The sequence below is a fragment of the Magnolia sinica genome, chromosome 16 (genome assembly GCF_029962835.1).
Source record: "Magnolia sinica isolate HGM2019 chromosome 16, MsV1, whole genome shotgun sequence".
NCBI lineage: Eukaryota > Viridiplantae > Streptophyta > Magnoliopsida > Magnoliales > Magnoliaceae > Magnolia > Magnolia sinica.
In genome coordinates this window covers 24639496-24664157 of record NC_080588.1, presented here as the reverse complement: position 1 = coordinate 24664157, position 24662 = coordinate 24639496, and the positions used below count along the sequence as shown (strand labels likewise).

The 24662-nt window shown below is 40.2% G+C and overlaps 1 protein-coding gene across 2 annotated transcripts in view; it reads right to left on the bottom strand.

Moving 5' to 3' along the window:
• Positions 1–22610, bottom strand: part of LOC131228730 (probable serine/threonine-protein kinase At1g54610) — a 40033-nt gene extending 17423 nt beyond the window's left edge. Inside the window, exons 1-5 of one of the 2 annotated variants that reach the window (XM_058224583.1) lie at positions 21909–22609; positions 20907–21191; positions 20492–20809; positions 17682–17903; positions 15775–15872 (exon numbers count right to left, since the gene is read on the bottom strand). In XM_058224583.1, the coding sequence (XP_058080566.1) occupies positions 15775–15872; positions 17682–17903; positions 20492–20809; positions 20907–21191; positions 21909–22316 (1331 nt within the window). In that variant the 5' untranslated portion in view covers positions 22317–22609. Of the gene's footprint in view, positions 1–15774; positions 15873–17681; positions 17904–20491; positions 20810–20906; positions 21192–21908 lie in introns of both variants that reach the window. The other variant, XM_058224584.1, reaches the window with a different exon arrangement.
• Between the last annotated feature and the right edge of the window lie 2052 nt (positions 22611–24662).

The window sequence follows — 24662 nt, the reverse complement described above, 5'->3', positions numbered from 1 at the left end:
TATATATATATATATATAAAAAATAAGAGGAACAAAGATGAAAACGAGACCTGTTGAGGAAGCAGAAAACTTAGCATCCTAGAAATAGCATATCATAGTCCTTCAGACCATTTACATTGTCCACCCATTCAAAAATCAGATTTTTGGCCCTGGAACACAGCTTGAACCGAAGCAGACTTGTCATTTAAGCATCTATCATTTCTTTCCTCCCAGAATGACCACCAAATTGCGAGAATCGCCAATCTCCAAATACGCGTTCTGATTTTTCCTATCTTGACCCCATGCCAAGACGACAGCAAGTTGCAGGATGAATACGGGATGCACCAGCTGATTCTGAATTGCGTACAAAATTCAACCCAAACTTGGGATATAAATGAGCAGTGAACAAGGAACGTGTCAGTTGAGTAAACATGTTAGAAGTTCATTTCCTATTGTTGAGCATCGTTGTAATAAAATGTTTGCATTGGTACATTTTGATATATGGGGACCTAGTCTTGTTGCATCTCTAGATGGTTTTTCTTACTTTGTTACATTTATTGATGATTTATCTCATGTGACGTGGGTGAATTTGATGCGTCGCTGCGATGAACTGTTTAACTTGTTTCAATCATTTCATCAAATGATCCAGACCCAGCATGATTGTGCCATTCAAAACCTTTGTTCCGATAATGGTGGTGACTATACCTCAAATAACTTCAAATCATATCTCCAAGAGCATGGCATTCATCATCAACTTTCTTGTGCCTACACTCCGCAACAAAATGGAATGGCAAAGCGCATGAATCGCCATCTTCTTGAGGTTACTCGCTCTCTTTTGATAGGAATGAAGGTCCCTAAATCATTCTGGTCTGCAACCTTGTTAACATCATGTTATTTGATTAATCGAATGCCTACATGTGTCCTCAAGGGAGATATTCCAATGTGTGCATTGAAACCTAGCTGACCTTTGTTTGTTGTCCCTCCTAAAGTGTTTGGTTGTATCTGTTTTGTGCATTCATTGGGTCCCTCCAGGGACAAATTTGCCAGTCAGTTTGTTAAGTGTATTTTCATTGGATATTCTCTTTAACATAAGGGTTATAGGTGTTATGATCCATCTACAAGGAAATATTGTGTCTATGGATGTGGACTTCTTTGAAGATCGCCCATTCTACTCTCCTCCGTCTGAACATGCTGATGCAATCAAGACAAATCATTTTCTGCCCCTACCAGCTGGTGATACTTCTCCTCCTGCATCTCCCTCGACACCCAAGTGGCTCCTCACTTATGTTCGCCGACAGTTAAGTCCATCACACAAACCGTCTATATCAATAGCTCCCCTTCCAATATCAGGTATCTTCTCTCATCCTATCTCTGCTACTAGTCCTTCATACGCTGTTGCTTCTCGCACTCGTAGTCATCATGTCACATTACATCCTATTTCTAATTTTGTCTCTTATAAGCCTATTTCACCATCATATCGTGTGTTCTTGGCCGCCATTTCCTCTTCCACTATTCCCAAGTCAATGCTTGAGGCTCTTTCAGTCCCTTGCTTTGAAGCAAGCAATGGAAGTATATATGGTTACTCTTCATAAAAATGGCACCTAGGATCTTGTTCCATTACCTCCAGGTAAGAGTACAGTTAGGTGCGTAAGTGGGTGTTCTCCATAAAGTATCAGGCTGATGGATCTATTAAGCACTACAAATCTCGTCTAGTAACCAAAGGCTACACAGCATTTTGGGGTCAATTACAATGAAACCTTCTCACCTGTGGCAAAATTGAATTTGATCCGCTTGATTATTTCCTTGCTTGTCAATCTTAATTGCCCTCTGTTCTAGCTAGATGTTAAAAATGCCTTCCTTCATGGCGACATGGCAGAAGAAGTGTATATGGATCTGCCCCCTAGTTTTCAGCTTAAGGGGGAGTCTGGGAAGGTGTGTAAGCTGAAAAAGGCTCTTTATGGCCTTAAGAAATCTCCCAGAGCTTGGTTGGCTAGATTTAGTGATGTTATTCTCTCCTTCGGCTTCAGAAGATGCCAGGTAGATCATACGGTCTTCATTCATACCCAACGAGAAGGTAGAACTATTATAGTTGTCTATGTGGATGACATTGTTGTGATTGAGGATGACTTGGAGTTTATTGATCAAGTTAAGCACAAGTTGAGCATAGAATTTGAAATCAAAGATCTGAGTCCATTGTGATACTTTCTAGGGATTGAAGTTTCTCGTTCATCTAAAGGCATCTTCATATCCCAAAGAATGCATACTCTTGATCTGCTGAGTGAGACTAGAAAATTAGGTGCTCGTCCAGCTTTATCTCTTATGGACTAGAAGCACTTATTACATGCACTTAAAGGTGAGAGTTTGACAGATCCAGGTATGTATCAGAGATTAGATGGAAAACTAATCTACATGACAATTACAAGACCGGACATTGCTCAAGCTATAAGTATTGTCAGTCGATTCATGCACTCACCAAACGTGCCTCATCTGGATGATGTAGATAGCATATTAAGATGCCTGAAGTCATGTCCAGGACATGGTATTCTTTATATGAATCATGGACATGATAATATTGTTGGCTATTCTGATGCTAACTGGGCGGGATGCTCAATGGAAAGAAAGTCTACTTTTGGCTATTGCACATTTGTTAGTGGCAACTTGGTTATATGGAGAAGTAAAAAATAAGCAATTATATCTCGATCCAATACATAAGCAAAGTATAGAGCTATGGCTCATGAGGCTTGTTAACTCTTATGACTGAGATCCATTATGATGGAACTGGGTTTCCCTATCACCTCAATTATTCCTCTCTAATGTGACAATCAAGTTGCCATCCATATTGCATCTGACTCGATCTTTCATGAGCAGACTAAACACATTAAGGTTGATATACATTTCATTCAAGAGAAGATATCCTCTGGATTACTAACTACTCCATTTGTCAAATCTACAGAATAACTGGCAGACATTTTTACAAAGGCTCTCAACTCTCACATGTTACAAGAAATCTCTAGCAAGTTGGGTATGACGAACATTCATACACCAACTCGAGGGGAAGTGTTAGAATATTAAGTTAGTAGGGTTATTTATGTAAATATGATATTAGTGGGCTTATTTGCAAATATTTTATAAAGTGGGTTGTTATGATGTAATAAAGGGAAAAACCCTACATATATTTTGAATAAGATAATAGAGAGATCTCATGTTCTCTCTCTCTCCAAACCCTCTCTCTCACATTTTTCTCTCATCTCTCTCACATTCCTCCTCTTTGGTTCTTTCATTCTTCACTACCGAGTAAATTTAGGGGCACGGTGCATCTACTATAGGACCAAATCAGTGGTATACAACACCGAACCATGGATCCCACCTAAAGGGAGGACCCATCTATTAGGCCTTGTTGGGGAACCGCGAAAGAAAACCCCTAATTCGAATCAAACACGCGAAAGATAAATGCAGCAAAACATGCACAGGAACACACGAATTTTACATGGAAAAGCCTTGGGGGAAAAAACCTCGGCACAAAGCGACAACAAATCCACTATGAAAATGAATTACAGGAGATTAATGAACTTACAAATGTGAAACCCTTCTGAAAACCCTATCCTCCCTCTAGAACAAATATTCGATCTCTTTAATACACTAATCTCATATTACACCCATATTTATAATGTTAAACAATTCGCACGATTACACAAAACTGTGCACACCGTCGATCTAAGCATTGATTGATCGACATCAATCAAGCACCCTTGAACATGCTCAAAACTATCCACAGAGTTTACAAGTATTTTCTGAACTATGTCGATCAATCGAGCCCTCATAGTCAATCGATCGAATCTATCCAAAACTGTCCAGAGACTAATCTGTATAATCCAGGGCTCACTCGATTGATCGATCAGTCTAGTCGATCGATTGAGACCCATTTTTCATGTATAGATTGAAGACATCCAAACAACAATCTCCACCATGGCTTCAATCATCATGAACCATAGCTCCAAGCTCCACTTCTAATCGCCTCCATCATAGCTTCCTCATCATCATCGTCTTTCGTGCACACTCTGTCATCATCAAACCTTTGTCAGACCCATAGAAGTCAAACAGAATTTGAACTTCTCCGCGGGAAGCAGCTTTGTAAGCATATCTGCTAGATTCATGCTCGTGTGGATCTTCTCAAGAGTAACTCTTCGTTCCTTAAGCACCTGTCGGAGAAAATGATAATGAACATAATATGTTTAGTTCTAGAATGGTAGACTGAATTCTTTGCCAAGCTAATCGCACTTTCACTATCGCGATTAACCGATACGGCCTCTTGCTGAAGCCTAAGCTCGTTCATCATTCCTCTAAACCAAACACCTCCCTTGAATGCCTTCGTCACTGCAATATACTCAGCTTCGGTTATGGAAAGAGCAACCACAAACTGAAGCTTCGACGTCTAACTAATCGCTTCACCCAATAGTACAAACGAGTAACCGGAAGTCAACCTTCTATTGTCCACATTCCCTGCGTAATTGGCATCCACATAGCTTACCAACTTTTCCTCTGTTTTTCAAATGTCAAGACGTAGTCCATTGTACTTGGTAGTTAATGAAGTAGCCATTTTATTGCCTCCCAATGTTGCTTGCTAGGGTTTGACATGTATCTGCTCACAACACCGACTGTATGTGAAATATGCAGTCTCGTGGAGACCATGGCATACAACAAACTGCCAACTACGGTTAAACAAGGCACATGAGACGTAAACCGCTTTTCTTCATTTGTAATGGGACATTGCACTGAAGAAAGTCGAAAGTGAGCAGTATAAGGTGTGCTAACTGGTTTAGCCTTATTCATCCCAAACTTCACCAACACCTTCTCAAGGTATTCTACCTGAGATAATTGTGACTTGCTCCTCTCCCTATATCTGTGTATATCAATGCCGAGAATCTTCTTTGCAACCTCCGGATCTTTCATTTCGAATATCCCTGATAACTGAATCTTCAATATATTGATCTCAGACATGTTATGCTTGGCGATAATCATGTCATCAACATATAATACCAGTACGATGAATTCTCCATCGCTAAGTGCCTTGAAGTAGACACAATGAACATATTCACTTCCGGTAAACTATTGACTCACCATGAAAGTATTAAATTTCTTATATCATTGCCTAAGCGACTGTTTTAGGTCGTACAACGACCTCCTCAACCTGCAAACCATATTCTTTGACCCCTGTATCTCAAACTCCTCTGATTGCTTTATGTAGATCTACTCTTCCAACTCCTCATGCAGGAAAGTAGTCTTCACATCCATTTGTTCCAATTCAAGATTGTATTAGGCAACCAGCACCAACACAAATCTGATAGAAACCTACTTGACAACCGATGCGAATATCTCACTGAAGTCGATACCTTCTTTCTGAGCATACCATGAGTAACCTATCTCGCCCTGTATTTGTCATGTTTCTTCCGATAGATCCACTTACATCTGATCGCTTTATGCCCAACAGGAAGCTCCACTAGCTCCCACGTCTCATTCTTGCACGAGTTCTTGTCTTGCATCACCACCATCCACTTCTCAACATCTAAGTCATCCAGTGCTTCGTGGAAGGTATACGGATCTCCCTCATCCATAATGAGAGCGAATGAAATATTCAAGTCATCTCTATATCTTGCCAGTAATCTGCAATCTCTCGGTAGATTTTTTTTCTCATAGGTGGTAGCTCCACCTACTCCCGTACCCCTTCCTACGGCTCGGCTTCTTCCTATGTCTCACCTTTTTCGACTTCGACATCAATATCCGCTGATTTTTCTGTTTCTTTGTGTTCATTCTTACGGAACAAAGAATCATCATCAAACCTGACGTCATGGCTAATCGTGATCTTCCGTGTGAATACCTTAATCTCAATTACACCCGATATATATAATGTTACACCCGGAATAGGAAACAAATCGCGCACTTATGCAGAACTGGGCACGCCGTCAATCGAACCGTCGATCGATCGACGTCGATCGAGCTCCCTTCGATCGATCGAGCAAGCACAAGTTCAAGCGATCGAACTACACCAAAAATGTCCAGAGAGTTAAAAGGTATTTTTCAAATATTATTGATCGATCGACCCGAAGGTTCGATCGATCGAACATGGTCCAAACTGTCCAGTGAGCAATCTGTCTAATTCCGGAGAGGCTCGATAATTGAGCAAGGCTATCGATCGATCTATGCCCCTGTTTCTGCATAGATTCAAGACATCCATTCAACAATCTCTACCAGGGATTCAATCTTCAAGCTCCATTGCTCATCTCTAATCGCCTTCCATCATAGCTTCACCATCGTCCTCGCTTTTTGTGCACACTTCGTCTTCATCAACCTTTCCCTAGACCCAAAGAAGACGAACGGAATTGAAACTTCTCTGCGGGAACCACCATTGTAAGCATGTCAGTCGGATTCACGCTAATATAGATCCTTCTCTAAAATCACAGCACCTTCCTCCAGCACTTGTCGGATAAAATGATGACAAACATCAATATGCTTAGTACGTGAGTAATAAACCAAGTTCTTTGCCAAATTAATCGTGCTTTTGCTGTTAGAATTAATGGTCACGGCCTCCTTCTGAAGCCCAAGCCGATTTATCATTCCTTTCAACTAAACACCTTCCTTGAAAACCTCCTTCACCACCATATACTCAGCTTTTGTTGTGGAAAGACCAACCACAGACTAAAGCTTCAACATCCAACTGATTGCTCCACCCGCTAATATAAACAAGTAACCAAAAGTCGACTTTTTATTATCCACATTCCCTACGTAATCTGAATCCACATAGCCTAGTAATTTCCCTTCTATTTTCTCAAATGTCAAGACGTTCAGTGTCTCCCGTATATACTGAAGTAACCATTTCACTACCTCCCAATATTGTTTTCCAGGGTTAGCCATGTATCTGCTCACAACACCCACTGCATGTGAAATATCCGATCTTGTAGAGACCATGTCATACATCAAACTGCTAACCGCGCTCGAATAGGGCATAGGAGACAACTTGCTTTTCTTCATCTGTAATAGGATATTGCTCTAAAGAAAACCTAAAATAAGCAGCATGGGGTGTGATAACAAATCTGATAGACACCTGCTTGACCACGAGCACGAAATATCACTGAGGTCGACACCCACCTGCGCATTCCCTTTCGTGACAAATCTCGCCTTGTACCTAATGCGGGACAATTAACCGCTTTCTCTAAAAGCTTGAACTGATAAAGCATGGCGAATCAATCCCTTTATCTCATAGCCCAGGCCAAAACCCCCCCTTGTGGGCCCCACTTTACATGGGTTCAACTTCACACGAACCACGCGCTTCACACGGATGGGACCCGCATCACACGGGCTGCCCACCCCAAGTGTGCCCCTACATCCCACAGGCGACCCCACTCGAGCCTGGTGTGAAAATGCCCTTGCATTAATCACCCCCGATGAGGAGTCTCAAACACGAGACCTCCCGCTCTAATACTACTTTGATGTAGGACGATTAACCGCTTGCTCTAAAAGCTCGAACTAATAGAGCATGGTGAATCAATCCTTTTATCTCATAGCCCAGGCCCCACATCCCATGGGTTAGGACCTCAGTCCCCCTCGCGGGCCCCACTTCACATGGGTTCCGCTTCACACGGATGAGACCCACCTCACAAGGGTCGCCCACCCCGAGTGTGCCCCTGCATCCCACAAGCCACCCCACTTAAGCCAAGTGTGAAAATGCCCCCTGCATTAATATCCTGCTTTTTCTTGTACATCCACTTATAGTCGATCGCTTTACACCCCACTAGAAGCTCTACCAGCTCCCACGTCTCATTCTTATACAAAAAGTCAATCTCATCTTGCATCGCCGTCATCCGCTTCTCAACATCAGAGCCATCTAGTCTTGGAAGATAGCAGATCCCCTTCATCAGTCATGAGGGCAAATGCAACATTCGAGTCATTTCTATATTTGGTCGGTAATCTGCGATCTCTCGGTGGATTTCTTCTGAGAGGTGGCTGCTCCACCTGCTCCTGTACCTCTGTCTACGGCTCAGGCTCAACTTGTGTTTCAACTTTTTCAATCTCGACATCAATGGCCGTTGATTTCTCTAATTCCTTGTGTTCACTCTTACAGAACAAGGAATCTTCATTAAACTTGACATCTCGGCTGATTATGATTTTCCGAGTGACCCGTTATACAGGCTGTATCCCTTCACTCCATCACCATAGCCTATAAAAGTACACTTCTTCACCCTTTGGTCTAGCTTATCTCTCTCAACTAACGGTGCATGAGGGTAAGCATCATAACCAAATACATGCAACTACGAGTAGTCTATATCATGACCACTCCACACTTCTTATGGAATTTTACAGTCTATCACTGTAGACGGGGATCGATTCACAAGATAACAAACAAGTCGTATTAAGGGCCTCGGTCCATAATTCCTTGCCCAATGCAGCGTTGCTCAACATACTTCAGGATCTCTCCAAGAGAGTCGGATTCATCCGTTCCGCCACACCATTCTGCTCAAGTGTGTGCTTCATTGTATTGTGCCTTATAATACCCTCAACTTTACAAAACTAGTTGAATTCTTTTGAAGTAAAATTTTCACCAATCTATTATTAAAACCTTCAGTTTCTGCCCTATTTGTTTCTCAACCATTGCCTTCCACACCTTGAATGTGGCGAACACATTGGATTTATTTTTCAGAAAATAAACCCACACTTTCCTGGAGTAGTCATCTATGAATGAGACAAAAAACGATGACCCCCAGTAGAAACAACGGACGATGAGCCCCATACATCTGAATGCACATGCTCTAGTACACCCTTACAAACATGTTTTCCAATCTTAAAAGTTAGTCATGATTATTTACCATATATACAATGCTTACATATATTAAAATCAACGCTTTTAAATATAGGAATCAGAGAACGATCAGAAAGTACATTCATACCATGCTCACTCATGTGACCTACACCGCATGCCACAAGCGTGTCGATGTGGACTCCGCTACAGACATTTTAGCTCCACCTGATACGGTATTCCCAATCAACTTGTAAAGGTTACCACTCCACTATGCTTTCATTACTACGAGTGTTCCATTAGAAACTTTAAGGACCCGATCAAAACCTGTGAACTTACACCCAAGTGCCTCCAATGCCTCAAGCGAGATCAGATTCTTCTTAAGACCAAGAATGTGTCTCACTTCTATCAGGATACACTCCACCCCATCAAACATCCTGATGCGCAATGAGCCAACACCAACAACCTTACAGGCAATGCCATTGCCCATAAACATGTCCACCATCACACTCACTGTAACTGGTGGTGAACCAATGTTGCTGAAAAGTAATGTGGTATGAGGCCCCCGTATCCAAAACCCATTCGTTGTTAAGATACCCGGATTTAGATGTGGTTAGAACATCACCACCATCAACCTCCTCGCTGGTGTTGAGAGTGAAATATTGTATATTTCCACCTTTTTATGCATTGCTTTTATGAACATGGATGTGCTTAATTGATCTAATTACACATGTTTTCTCTTACGAGGTGATTTTGAGAGTTGAGAAAAGGATGCTTAAAGCTCATTGACTTCAGGCATGATAGATGCTTTGACCTATGATCAATACATTGATGCTTTATGAGGAAACTAATTTAATGAAGTTCAAATCTATTTTGAAGTATATGAATGATGATTTAACTCCATTATCCGGCTAGATAGTATAAGACTTCGATTCCATTTGTGTGATCCAATTGAATCCAGTAAATTAACATTAAGGAAGCTGTAAGTGGATCCTTGGTACTCTAGTGTTTTATTCCTGATAGTTTCTTCACAATTACTCTTGTAAACCAAATTTTAACAATTAGTTTAGATTCTAGTTCTAATTCTAACATATTCCATAAATCACACAATAGCAAGTCCCTTTGGGTATGACCTCAATCTCACCGAGTTATTATTACATCGCAAACCTGCACTTGGGATTGTCATAACAATTGGATTCCACTGTGTTTGCTTCCTTCAGCATATTATCATATTTCTCTCCCTTTTGTGCCTTAGGATTCTGTCAATCCTTCTTTATGTGTCATGTCATTCCACAATTCCAGTACTTCATCTTGCCTTTCCCTTTCAATTGGATCTTGATCGAGAATTACCTTTCTCCCGTTCAGAATTCCTTCCCCTGACTACCAATGCATCCGTAGAGGTACCTTCGTCGTTATCCTTCTTCCTCAACTACTTCTCATGAAGGGCTGAGACGATGATGTCTATGTCAATGGTATCCCAACCGTGGATCAGACTGTCTACGAGATTCTCGTAGGACGATGGAAGAGAACACAAAACAATTAGGGCTTGATCTTCCTATTCAATCTTCACCTCTGCATTCACCAGTTTATAGAACAACTCACTAAATGTGCTAATGTGTTTGTTTATGTCAGACCCCTCCGTCATCTTAAGATTATAAAGTTGCTTCTTAAGATACAAACATTTACCCAGAGATTTCTTCATGTACAAACTATCAAGTTTTGTCCATACCCTTGTGGCGGTCTTTTGATCCAAGATATTATAAAGAACATTATCAGACAAGCATAATTGGATCAAGGTCATGGCTCTCTCATCTAGATCATCCCACTCTTCATCAGCCATAGTCACAGGATGCTTTGCCTTGCTAAGGAGAGCATGTTGCAATCCTTGTTAAACTAGAAAGCCTCTCATCTTCACCTTCCATAGTTCAAAATTGTTTCTACCGGTGAATTTCTCTGTTTCATACTTCACGTTAGACCCTTTCGTCGACATGACGTAGAAAGCACACGAAATTTATGTGGAAAAACCCTCACCGGAAAAAACCACGGCACAAAGCGACAAGCAATCCATTATGAAACAGTATTATAAGAGATGATCCACTTACAATGACGAGAACCACCTTCGAATCTCCAATAAAACCCTGGCTTTTCCTCTCTAGAACCCTTAGGAACGTCTTAGAATAACCTAATCCCGATTACACCCGATATATATAGCATTACACCCAGAATAGGAAACAAATCTCGCACTTACGCAAAACTGTGTGCGTTGTCAATTAAACCATCGATTGATAGAGCAGGCACCAATTCAAGCGATCAAACTGCACTAAAAATGTCCAGAGAGTTAAAAAGGCATTTCCGAATATTGTCGATCGATCAACCCTGAGTTGTACACGAGTCAAACTGAGTTGCACTTGGCCCAACTCACCTCGGCTCGGCCAGCAGGCTACCCTAGTTTGAACTCGGCTCAGTTCAATCCTCGAGCCTAACTAGGCAGCTTAGGCCAACTCGAGCCAAGTTCTAGCCGAGCTTAAGCGCTTGATCTTCCGAGTCGAGTTTGAGTTCGAGTTCGATCCTACGAGCTGAGTTCGAGTTTAGGTTTTATAGTTTTTAATATATATATATATATATATATATATATATATATATATATATATATATATATATATATATATATATATATATATATATATATATACAAATTATTTATACTAAGTGAACCCAATCCAAGTCGAATCGATTCAAACCGATTCGAACTGAGTCAAGTTTCGAGCCGAGTCAAGTTGAGTTCAGTCTACCTCGAACTCGGCTTGAAATTTTTTTGGGCTCAAAAAATCTGCTCAACTCAGCTCGAACCCAGTTTCAAGCCGAGTCGAGTCGAACTTTTCTGAGTCAAGTCGAGCAAATTAACCGAGCTAACTGGGTTTGTGTACAGCTCTAATCGACCCGAAGATTCGATCGATCAAATATGGTTCCAACTATCCAACGAGCAATCTGTCTAATTCCAGAGAGGTTCGATCGATCGAGCAAGGCTATCAATCGATCGATGCCTCTATTTCTACACAGATTTAAGACATCCATTCAATAAGACCGACATCGCGAGTTTCCCTTCTCTTGCTCAGAATTTCTTCCCCTAGCAACCAACGCATCCATAGATGAACCACCACCATTGTCATTCTTTCTCAACTGCTTTGAATGAAGGGCCGATATGACAGTTTCGACGTCAATGGTCTCCCTATTGTGGCACATAGTGTCTACGAGACTCTCGTAAGACTCTACAAGAGAGTTCAATAGAATCGGGACTTGGTCTTCCTCGTCAATCTTCACTTCCACACTGGTCAACTTGCAAAGTAACTAATTAAACGCATTGATTTGTTCACTAATATCAGACCCTATTGCCATCTTTAGGTTATAGAATTGGCTTTTCAGTACAAACAATTCGAGAAAGATTTCGTCATGTACAAGCTTTCTAACTTCGTCCAAAAGCCCTGTGGTGGTCTTTTGATCAATGACATTATAAAGGACCTCGTTGGACAGGCATAATTGAATTGAGGTTTTCACTCTCATCCAGCTCTTCACACTCTTCATCACTCATAGTCCCGAGACGCTTCGCTACACCAAGGAGTGCATGTTGCAATCCTTGTTGAACTAGAAAGCCTCTCATCTTCACCTTCCATAGTTCAAAATTATTTTTCCCGGTGAACTTCTTTGTATCATACTTAACGTTAGATCCCTTCATCGTCATATCTCAGATTCAAACTCGAATCCCAACATATATCTCTGATACCACTTGTTGGGGGACAGCGAAAGCAAACCTGAATTCAAATCAAACATGTGAAAGATAAAAGCTGCAAAACATTCACAGGAACACACGAATTTTACGTAGAAAACCCTTGTGGGAAAAAACCATAGCACAAAGCGACAACAAATCCACTATGAAAACGAATTACAAGAGATTAATGAACTTACAAATGCAAAACCCTTCTAAAAACTCTAACCTCCCTCTAAAACAAGCCCTTCAATCTCTTTGATGCCCTAATCCTGTATTACACCCAAATTTATACTGTTACAACCAGAATAGGAAACAATTTGCGCAATTACGCAAAACTGCGTGCGTCGTTGATCTAAGCATCGATTGATCGACATCGATCAAGCAACCCTCGATCGATCAAGCACCCATGTTCGATCAATCAAACAAGCTCAAAACTGTCCAGAGAGTTTACAAGTATTTTTCGAATTGTGTCGATCGATTGATCGAGCCCCCATGGTCGATCGATCGATCGAACCTGTCTGAACCTGTCCAGAGACTAATCTATATAATCCGGGGCTCACTTGATTGATCGATTAGTCTGGTCGATCGATCGAAACCCCTATTTCATGTACAGGTTGAAGACATCCAGACAACAGGCCCCACTCGTAGAAATTGAGGATCCAAGGATGGCACAAATAGACCTAGTTATCCTAACATCAAAGCCTTCATAAAGTGTTAAAAAAAATAATTTTGAGGATTTTTGTGATTTTTTAACTCTCTTGAAATTTGCTTCTGATACATCTACATGGGCCGTTGCTCAACTTGGAATAGCACTTTAGTCAGGTTCTACCATCACATTCACAACAATATCCTTGGTAGGTCCTGCGCTTTATAGGGCAAGCAATAGCACCATAACATGATTGACCAACAACAATGGCAATAGTGAATGCTCATTTCCAAACAGTTAGCTCCTTTCTTCAACAAAATGTAGAACCACGTTGCCTACAACATATTTGAATCCATTTTACTACCGGCATATATCTGGACAATTGTTTGTTGCAACACCAACATGCTCATGCCGTAGCAGCTCATCATTCATCATGGATTTCATATAAGCCCTTGTGTTGAGGCCCACTGTGATGTAGGAGGCCCTTATGTGAGGCCCAATGTGACGTATATGAGGCCCTTGTGTGAGGCACGTTGTGGTGCATATGAGGCCTATGTGATGAGGCCCAATTGTGATGTGTGATTCCACCATGATGCATGTAATGATGTTTATGATGCCCATCCATCTTCTTTGAAATACGATTGGGCAATTGTCTATAAGAGGCTGTGGTCTTCTAGCATGTTTATATAGTAAAGATATTCAAATTGCTGTACTATGACAGATATTTCCTGTACCCTTTTCATGTGGCTATGCTCTACCATTTGAACATAACATCAGCGTATCTAGTGACCCACCAACTAGTCTAGTATAATATGTTATTTAAGATATCCTCTGATGGTAAAGAGTGGGAACCAGTTATGAATGTTTACTGTATCATTTGCATCTGTTGGTCCAAAACTGTAACAACCAACAGTAGCAAAATTGAGATGAAAAGGGTATATTTCCTGACTATCCATTCCATTGACTCCAGAACTGTCATTCAATCTGATGTTTTTTGAGTTTCTGTTTGGATATGAATTGAATTCCTGCAGGATGATTGCATTATACAACCATGTGTTTCTCTTTTCTATTTCTGGTTACTTCTTTGGCAATGGGGGGGCATTCGGCATAAGAGGGAGGTTCTTAAACATCAACTTCTCAGAAGCTGCCAGTCCAAAAATGTTCCTCTTTGTGAAGCCTTCTCAAAGATTTGCTTTATTAGGAAAAGAAAAGGCTTGGGATTTGGAAAATAGGCACTTTACTGACCACAAAACAATGAAAGTTTTACATTATTTTTGCTATCTGAACTAATTTCATCTTCAATTGATAGCTCTATTCATAAGGCTTTTTCTTGCATTAGACACTTCCATTTGCTGATTCTAAAAATATATTGTTACTGCTAATCTAGTTCACAAAGAAATCTAGGATCTTCCCCTAATTTGTTTTAAAGGTGGTTCCCCTAACTACATCAGTTATATCGAAAACTTCAATGAGTATAACCAGAAGTATTGCATGAATTTAGCATTGAATGCATTTAAGGAATCCTCTTATGATAGAAATGTCAATCTTGGATCATCATGAAGATCCCATCCTCGAAGTCAATGGGAGAACCCCTCAATTGACTTTGACAAATTCACATCAACCGAAGGTCTTGTTCCTCGTGAACTTTTTCCCCACACACCACAACAAATTCCAAGGCAAACTAGAAGTTTTAAAGCTGATCCAGATTGTTGCCTAGCTCTGGTGCACAAAACAATTTTGGGGAGGTTCTCCCTTGATTATTGCCCATATTTTGTCATCAGAAATGTTTCTCTAGATCAATTTACAGGAAGATCTGTAGATTTTGGTGCTATTAGTTTTTGGCAGCATCTGCTTTGTTTGGAGACTGTCAAATAACCACTTGCTCTAAAAGCTAGAGCCATTAGAGGATGGCATATCAACGTATATCGAAGGACTTTAACGCTCCCCCACACGTGCAGGGTGGAACTAGCACGGGAACATACTGGGCAAGGGTGGAGGGACACTCACAACTAACACCATAAACAGCCCGAGCCAGACTTGATTTTCCTGGCCCCCCGTGGGAGAATATATTATGGAGGCATATCTGCTGCTCCCAAGATTCAAACACTTGACCTTCCACTATGATACCATGTCAGACAACCGCCCACTCTAAAAGATCAAGCCATTAGAGGATGGCATATCAACGTATATCAAGGGACTTTAACAGAGACATTTTTGTGGAAAATTATCAGCTCAATCTGCATATTGTATACTGTTATGCCATGCTTCAACCTAAATTCCTACTGTTTTTGTTGTCCCACAATGGGGCAGGTTTCATAGTTGTATGAATCTTCTAGTGTCGAGCTCTCATTGCTAATTAGGGTAATGTCAGGCAAGCAGCTTGAGTAAAACTCTTCCCATGTCCTTCTCATGAATCCCAAGACGACATTTTAGGATATGGTCCTTGATAGAGTAGAATGGTGGAACAGGATTTTTGTAGCCAACACCAATTAGTTGATGAATCTTCTAATGAACATCTAGACTAAATAGACAGAAATAACAGACATCACATTAACATTTATTAAGTAAAAGAATCACAAACTGGAAAAAACTTACCTTCTCCTCTCATAGGTGTTGGTTGATTCATTCTCTTCCTCTTTGTAAATCACAGGGAGTCCTGAAAGGCCGCATGCCAATGGGCTGGTGCTAAAGAACTGCAAGAAATATTACTACTCAGCCTACAATATTAGAGACTATATTTTCAGCATAACTAGACTGTATAACTCATACATAGTAATGTGCAATTACAATAGATTTGCATCATGCACATTACAGCCAAAACACATTCATATGTTCATGGAGAAACCTCCGAAGCTCAAGTCACATTGTGCATATATAAGCTTACAATGCAGCATTCCACTGTGCAATCACACCACACCATTATTATACTGAGTAATAAGGCTATTTGAATTTTTATGAACCAATTGCATGTACCAGCAAGTTAAACAATGCTGCTGAACCCTTCGAGGTCAAGGGGAACGTTTCTTACAAAAGGAACTTAGTGGATTGCAGCAGTCCACGAGGATTTGGTTCAAGAGATTTAGCAACGCGATGTGAGCTATTGCTTAAGAGTACAAGCCAGTTACAGTGTTATCAGTAAGACATAAAACAAAGGAAGAAAGTACTTTCTGGTGTACATTGACAACATTACTCTCGCGGGAGATAGTTGACCTTAAGAAGTATCTTGGCAAAACTTATTATATTACAGATATATGTGTCGTAGAGAACTATTTAAAAATCAAAGTTGCTAAGTCTGGAGAAGGAATTTCCATATTGCAGCAAAGATTTATTACCGGAAACAGGCCCTATGTGAGCAAAATCTTTGGATTCACTTATTTGAGTTAACCATTAGGGAAAAATCTCCATATTCAGTAATTGAGTTAAACCATTGTTCAGGTCCTGACAGAGAACCTTCCAATGTTTCATATATCAAGGGTAGTAGGGACGTGCCAATAGGTTGGGTCTTGCATATGAACAGTGTTTTAAATAATGAATAGCATGTAGCATAGCATTCACCTCTCCGAAGCATGAGGCGTAGGCCACACACAACTTCTATATTTTTAATTAAGGTTGCGCTTGGTTGCACCAAAAACCATAAACACAGGCTAAAATAATATGAAAAATATGGCAAAGATAAGTATAAAGATAAAGAAAGGGCAACAGCACTGATTTAAATTCTATTACTTGTATTATTTTACTAAAATCATTGAAAAGATTAACTATTTTTTATTGAAAATAGAAAAATGAAGAAATCATTGAAACATCAATCAATTTTAATGTTTTAGTAAAAAATAATTATTAGTGTAAGCAAAGTAACGTGTAGTGTAGGTTATGTAGCGCATAGCATATGCAAGCTATTTTCATGAGCTACATTGCATTAAGGCCATGCTACGTTACATAGAATAAGCCACATTCTTCATAGTGTAAGCTATTTAAAACACTGAATATGAAATGGGCGTTGTCATTCAACTTACGTGCAGTCCTCAGATCCCTTGTGTGGAGGACAATGAGGTATCTCACGGGTTCTTATTTCCCCCCCCCCCCCCCCCCCCCCATGATCATCTTTATCACAAGCAGATTCTCTATTACAAATTTAGATATTTTTTTGAGTGAGATTGTGGTAGACAATTTGGTTACATGGAGAAGGAAGAAGCATAGAAGCCTTACAATTTCGTTGTACATTTTAAAATCCCTACTCATGGCTCAGTGGTAGACTCACAAGAGTTTCAACACAAGGGTCATGGGTTCAAGTACCCATTGTGGTGTGTGTGGGTGTTGGTGTGGGTGTGTAAAAAAAAAAAATCTTGAAATATTTCATGGAAGACAATGTTAGAAGCTCATTATGAGAAAATTTTCGAATATATATATATATATATATCTACTTTAATTAAGATTTATAAGAAACTATAATTTATTTTTCCATGCATTTGAAGAATAGCATAAAAAAGGACTTGGAAGTTTACTTCGCTTTGGAGAGCAGATGATGCATTGCCACGATATGCGGGATCTAGAGCAAGAAGCATTGTCAAGAGACCCAAGGAAGAGGTGGGAAAATCTCTGAAAGTTTCTACGATACTAGGTTTGTATGGTTGTGGAGGTCGGAAGCTAGTAGAAAGCTTCAGTTTCTTCCAATAGTCCTCAGATGGTGATCCACACAACTTGAATATCCTATGAAGTTGTTCCACCTAATGCCATGGAAGAGGTAACTGAGAATACACTTCCAATACCAAAATCAACACATCCAACATCATAATCAAATAGTAGATGACCTTTTTGTGATCCAAATAGACAAGCATAAACCTATTTAAGTACTTATAAAGACAAGCATCACTACAGATGCACATCCATGCATACCTAGATGTACTCATGCTTGCTTACATGCATACAGTAAATTAACAGAGCACGAATAATTATGCTATTCTAGATAATGTGTTTTCTCATCCGATGAAATGAGCATTAAAAATTCTTTCCCCTGCATAGTCAATCCATCACAATTTCCATCATTGCATAAAGTGCCCCTAATTTTGAATGACCAAAGATATTTGTCCGTTGCTTGCACCATCTGAATGTAGAAGTCATAAGCACACACATGAATCTCTGAACTCCTAAATAACCAAATGACCATGTGGAAGAACAACAAAGAAGCCAACCAAAAAAAAAAAAAATAGCACAAGTGGACATTGAATTGAGTAGCTGAGATGATCATATGAATGAAAGGTTACATCGAATGGAAAGCTGATGTAGTCATGTAGAGCTCCTATGTCCTACTATGGTTGTTTCATTGACACTTGAGATGCTAAGAGAGGCTCTTTTTATATTGATAAGATTTGAATGCTACATTCTATTCCACATTTCAAAACATAACTTATTTACCAAGAACTTTCCACACGTTGAGTCATTTAGAGTTCTTCTTAGCATAATCTCAAGTCCCATTTGACCCATCATTAGCTTGAGGTGGACTGTTAGATATTGTGTTGTAGTTTATTCGTGCATGATACATTGCAAATACGATGTTATAAATTCATTTCCATGTTGGGCAGTTTAAGGAGCAACATGTTCATATCTTTTAAAAAAAAAAAAAAAGGAACATGTTCATATGATGTCTAGCTGAAATGAGAATGTTGAGATGGATGAGTGGCAAGACGAGGAAGGATAAAATTAGAAATGAATGCATTCGAGGGAATTTAGGAGTAGCACCAATAGGTAATAAGATGAGGGAAAGTAGAATTAAGATGGTTCGGTCCTGTGCAATAGAGACCAAGAACCGCGCCAATTAGAGTTGGTATAAGTTGAAGCCTCTAAAAGGGCAAGGGGAACGCCCAAAAGGACATGGATGAAGGTAGTAAGAAAGGACTTGATGACCTATGGTCCAACTGAAGGAATGGCGCTTTGTAGAGTGGAATGGTGGAACAAGATTCATGTAGATAAAACTCAACAACAGACGAGAGAAGGAAGAATAATGTTTCTTTCTCATACTCTGGGGATGAAGAAGTGGGCCTCATTTCTTTTGTTGACAACAATGATGACGACGACATTGATGTTGATAACATGAGATGGATGACTATGATGTTATTTATGGATGGAGATGTTTTTGTTAGGTTTAGAAAAAGATTAAAGATGCATGAGTTAATGGGGTTCAAATTGATTAGTTCTTTACTAGTTGTTTTATCAACTGGTCACAATGAGGTATTTGAATGATAGTATCATACTGTTTATTTATTGATGTATGTGAATCATAAACAGATGGACGATGAATATCATGATTTCGAGATTCTTTTATATGATTTTTTGTAGCTTTAACCTTCTTCTTTAAAATAGAGAATTTTACAAGTAACAATTTGACTTGATTCATCTCCAATTTCAATGTACAAAACAATTTCGGTTTTCAAAATATTTGGCATCAAAAGTCTTTAATGGGATAGTTATAAGCAGGTGAGGGTGAATAATTTTGTGGTTGTTGGATGAGTAAGATACTAAGACAAGGAGGGAAATTTTGGGCGAGGAGGGAAAATTTTAAGCAAGTTGTGAGAGGAGAGGATGAGGGTAAATGAGGGGAAGGAACTTCAAATGTTTGGACTGGGGTATTATGTAAAGGAACTTCATGGGAATCCTTCTTATTGTAAAGGAATGATCAGCAATCCAAACTCCCTAGCAAGGTCAACTACATCCCCTTTATCAAGATAGGCAGCTTCCACATAGCAGGTTCTCATATCAGCGGTCACAAAGACCCTTCTCAAAAAAGGACAAAAAGGAGGGGGTGTCAAGGCTACTTCAGTTGATATCTGTACGTATTTGGTGCAGAATGTTCATGGCTTCTCCACGTAAGACTACAAAATTGCGTTTTCTTTGTGGAGAATTTGTCTGTGGTAGAAGATAGCTATCATGTGTTTACATCCACACCACATTCTGGTTACAAAGGAAAATGATTCTATATTGAAACTTAACAGGCACCTTGCCCAAAAATTTCTAAACATGCTGACTATAAACTCAAAGCAAGACTATCAACATAGTTCAAAAGAATGTTTGAGGGATGCTGAATATTTATTGACAATCAAGTCCTTGGAGTGACTGCAGGGCTCACGTGGGGACGGATGTTTCGCTTGTTAGGAGAAAGCTATAATTGGTTGGACTTTGAAAACTATGTTTGTGAGGAGTCACAGGTAAAATGCAACTTCAAGATGACATATCACGATGATAACTTAACGGAGTTGTCTGTTTAATTTTACAGTGATCAGCCACAAATGCATTAGCAAGGAATGAAGGCTTCTATTACCTCAGTCCTACCAGGCATAATTGGCCTTCCTGCAAACATCTCTGCCAAGAGACATCCTGCACTCCATAGATCAATACCGACTCCATAATCTGTGGCACCTAACAGCAGCTCAGGGGCTCTATACCAAAGCGTCACAACCCTGCTAGTGAGGGGGCGCTTTTGGTTGGGATTGAAATAATTTGCAAGACCAAAATCCGCAATTTTTAGCATTCCGTTTTTATCAATCAACAAATTGGATCCCTTAATGTCTCTATGTAAAATCCCCCTCCCGTGGCAGTGCTGCAGACCCAAGAGCAGTTGTTGCATGTAACACTTAACCTGCATCAACACCATCAATGAAAGATTTTTTTTTCTTTTTTTACACCTCAGTTCTATAATAAACAGTAATTACAAGCATATATATATCTGCACAAACCTGTGGCTCTGTAAGATAACCATCAGGGCGAGAAATGATTCTCGCCAAGTCCGTCTGCATGAAATCGAAGACCAAGTACAGGCTATACTGCATTCTTGATGTGGCCAATCCTTCTAGCTTGACGACATTAGGATGGTCCAGCTTCCGCAGTATCATGATCTCCCGTGCCATAAACCTCACACTCTCAGATTCTGAAGTGTCGAAACGTACCTTCTTCAAAGCAACAATCTTGCCTGTGTCCCGGTCCCGGGCTTTGTACACATTGCTGTAGGTTCCCTGGCCAATCTGCAAAATCAAGACTCAACCAATTCAGATAGTGTCTTGACGCTTGAAACTACAAGGACAAGATCTTAAATAATTAGGCCTGTGTGGACCAAGGGCAAGCCCTTATCCAAAAGGATATGATTCTGCAAATGTAAAGTGTTTGTTTTGTCCATATTGCAATGGGTGAGAGCAGAGAAAATTTCAGAACTTTAAATCCAATTTATTTCATCTCCCTTTGGGAAACAGTTTTGATATGGCTATATCCTACTGGTTTGGCATCCATCCAAACCATCCAATTGAAACAGTGCGGTCAACCTCAGCTTGCAACATCTCATAATTGCATTGGCCAAGAGAAGATAACATTGGTGAAACTTTAAAATCCATTTCATTTCATCTCTCTTTGGGAAACAATTTGGATAGGGCTATATCCTACCAGATTTGTTAGATATAACCTACATCTAACCCGTCAGATTGAACAGTGTGGTCCACATCAGCTCATAATAACTAACAACCAAGAGCAAAATAGACCTTCCCTTTCAATCCAAAACCAAATTAACCCACGTTAGGTTTCTTTTTTGTTTTTTCCCACACCAAATCCCATTGGATGAAATAAAAGGATGCATTTCCGAATCACGCACTTGGAACTGTTATCTTTATCATGCCGATTCAAATTACTCGAAAGATCCAAAAGGAAAAAAATAAAAATAAAAATCCTTCTTGTTCCTCTTCAAACCTCACCTTATCGAGCTTGTCATACGATTCGGCACTCTTTGGGACCAACCCAACAAGTGCTTCCCTGGGTATATTGTCAGTAAGCCACTTGGGCCATCCATCAACGATCTCTTCTCCTCCACTACTCTGCCTCGACGAAGACATCCGCTGAGAAAGGCCACCACCCTCCTTCCCTCCTTCTCTGGTAAGAACCCTCCCATCTTCGCTACGAACATCTATAGAAGTAGCAGCAGCACCAGCAGCATCATTCCTCCGTTCATGTCGGGAAATTCGGGCAGGCTCCTTACCCGAGTACCTCTGCTTTGGGGGTCGGCCGTGAATGCCAGACCTGCCAACATATCCATTCTCCGTCTTCATCTTGTTGAGGCCACTCGGAGGAGAATGCATTGACGGCTTTGCCTGCACACAGCCCATCGGAGAATGATATCCAAAGCATCAGGAGAGAGAGAGAGACAGACAGACAGACAGAGAGAGAGAGAGACGGGAGTTGGGCCAGGGAAGGGAAGAGGAAGAGAGGGGAGTGACGTGTGCATGATGGGGAAGAGTCCAAAATGGCCGTCCATCTATGGCCGGCTTTGGAATCTGGATCATGTGTTTGGATCTTCTTCCTCTTCTTCTCCTTCTTCATTGGAGTCTCCGCTGTGAGAAAAGGTGGCAAGGAGGGATTTCTTCAAATTTCCAGCGGCACAGCCGACATCGGCAGGTAACACTGTTTAAGAGGGAATCAATGGATGCGAATTGCCTGTGGACCCCGCCAAACATGAAGGCCCCGTTTGTTAAATCTGACGTCTAAATACCGAAGCTGAAAACTGAAGCCTGAATCTGAAATCTAAAACCCGAATATGAAATGAAGTTAATATTTATGGCTGAAGTCTAAAAATTAAGTACTGAATCCGAAACAATTTGTTAACAAACATCTTAAATGTCAGAAATATATTAATTTGACACATTTACCCCTATCTCTCGTTGGAAAATATTTTACATTATAAAAAATATATTTTTTATTAAATAAAAATAAAATCATTATATTTAATTCAAATAAACTAAAATACTTAATAAAAAACAAAAATATCATCATAGCGCCCTTGATTCCTCTTAGCCAGAAGATCGTCACTATGTGTTGTACAAAATTGAACAGAGTAGCAATAAAACCTTCAAATAAGTCCCACCTTATATTTATATGTTATCCAAACCATTTATAAGGTCATTCCCAATTGGATGAAGTGAAAACATATTGATCCAAAACTTTTGTAGCCTATTTAAGTTTATTTTCCATCCAATATGTTCATAAGGTCACAAATACCTATATGAAGAGGAAAAAAAAAAATTAAAAATCATATTGATCCAAAACTTCAGTGACCTAAAAAAGGGTTTCAATGGTAGACGTTCAATTACCCGCTGCTTTTTGCAGCTTATTTTTCGTCTCAAGCTTTAATTCGAGCTCGCCAAATGGATGAATGGTTTTGATATAACACATACCTCATGATGGGACCCACAGAACTTGCGGACGTCAATACAGCAGCTATATAGCTGGTGTGAGGTACACCAACCAATCCGCATCCTACTTGGATGCAGATTAGCTGCCAACAGGTTGAATAGCGAGATTCCCTACCGAAGTGACATCATCAAGTTCCATGGGCCCATTATGATGTATGTGCTTTATCTACACCGTTAATCTATTTGGAGATTTAATTTTAGAGCATGAGTTAAAGAATGAGGCAAATCCAAATATGTAGTTGACCCCACCATAAAAAACAGTGGTGAGATTGATGCCTGATGCCTACCGTTGAAACCTTACTATGGCTCACCATGATTTTTATTTGAAATCTAACTTGTTCACAAGTTAACACGGACATGAAAGAAGGGAAAAAACAAATATCAGCTTGATCAAAAAGTTTTGTGGCCTATTTAAGTTTTTAATGGTGGGCGTCACTCTCCTCAATGTGTTCTGTGGTGAGGTCCACTGGAACTTTGGATTTGACTCATTCTTTGAATCTCTACCTAAAATTATATTTCCAAATGGATGAATGGCATGGATACAAAAAATTCATCATGATGGGGCCCACATAACTTGGTGACGTATGTAAGACCCGTATCCTAGCCCGTACTATTCTGTCAACTCCCTTGATCCTTCCGAACGAATTCCGGCAATCCGCGACCTATAATCAACGTTTGCGCGCGACCCTAAGTCGTATCCTGTAGAATTGAGTCGGCTTAATCCGAGACTTATACCATTGCGACCGCACCGTCGCCGCGGTTCCAACGCCGCATCTTGCACACCGATCCGATACCCAGGTCAGAAGGTGTGAGCCAGCGTTTATTTCGAGAAAATACCGCGCTTTTGAGATCCCAAGAGAATCTCTACAACATGTCTCATCAATCAATCTATCACCTCATGTCAAGTACAAAGCAACTCATGCTTTCTTTCTCCACAAGTTAAGCAACCACCAAGTCAACCCTCTCTCACCCTCTCTCTTACACACCCATACATGTCAAGTACACCATCACCTCACTCATCACTCACATCCATCACTCTCTCTCCTTACAACTCTCTCTCTCTCTCTCTCTCTCTCTTTTCTCAACACAACTCCTAAGCTAACAAGAGCATCACACGTCCAAGCTCTTCCATGAGAGAAAAGTGCATGTGTGTGGCCCACTTTCCATCCCAAAAATCCATCATCCTAGCCCTTCATTTCTCATCCTCTCCATCAAAGTGAGACACAAGGAGACCGACGTCCCAACGGACCGAGAAGATCGAAC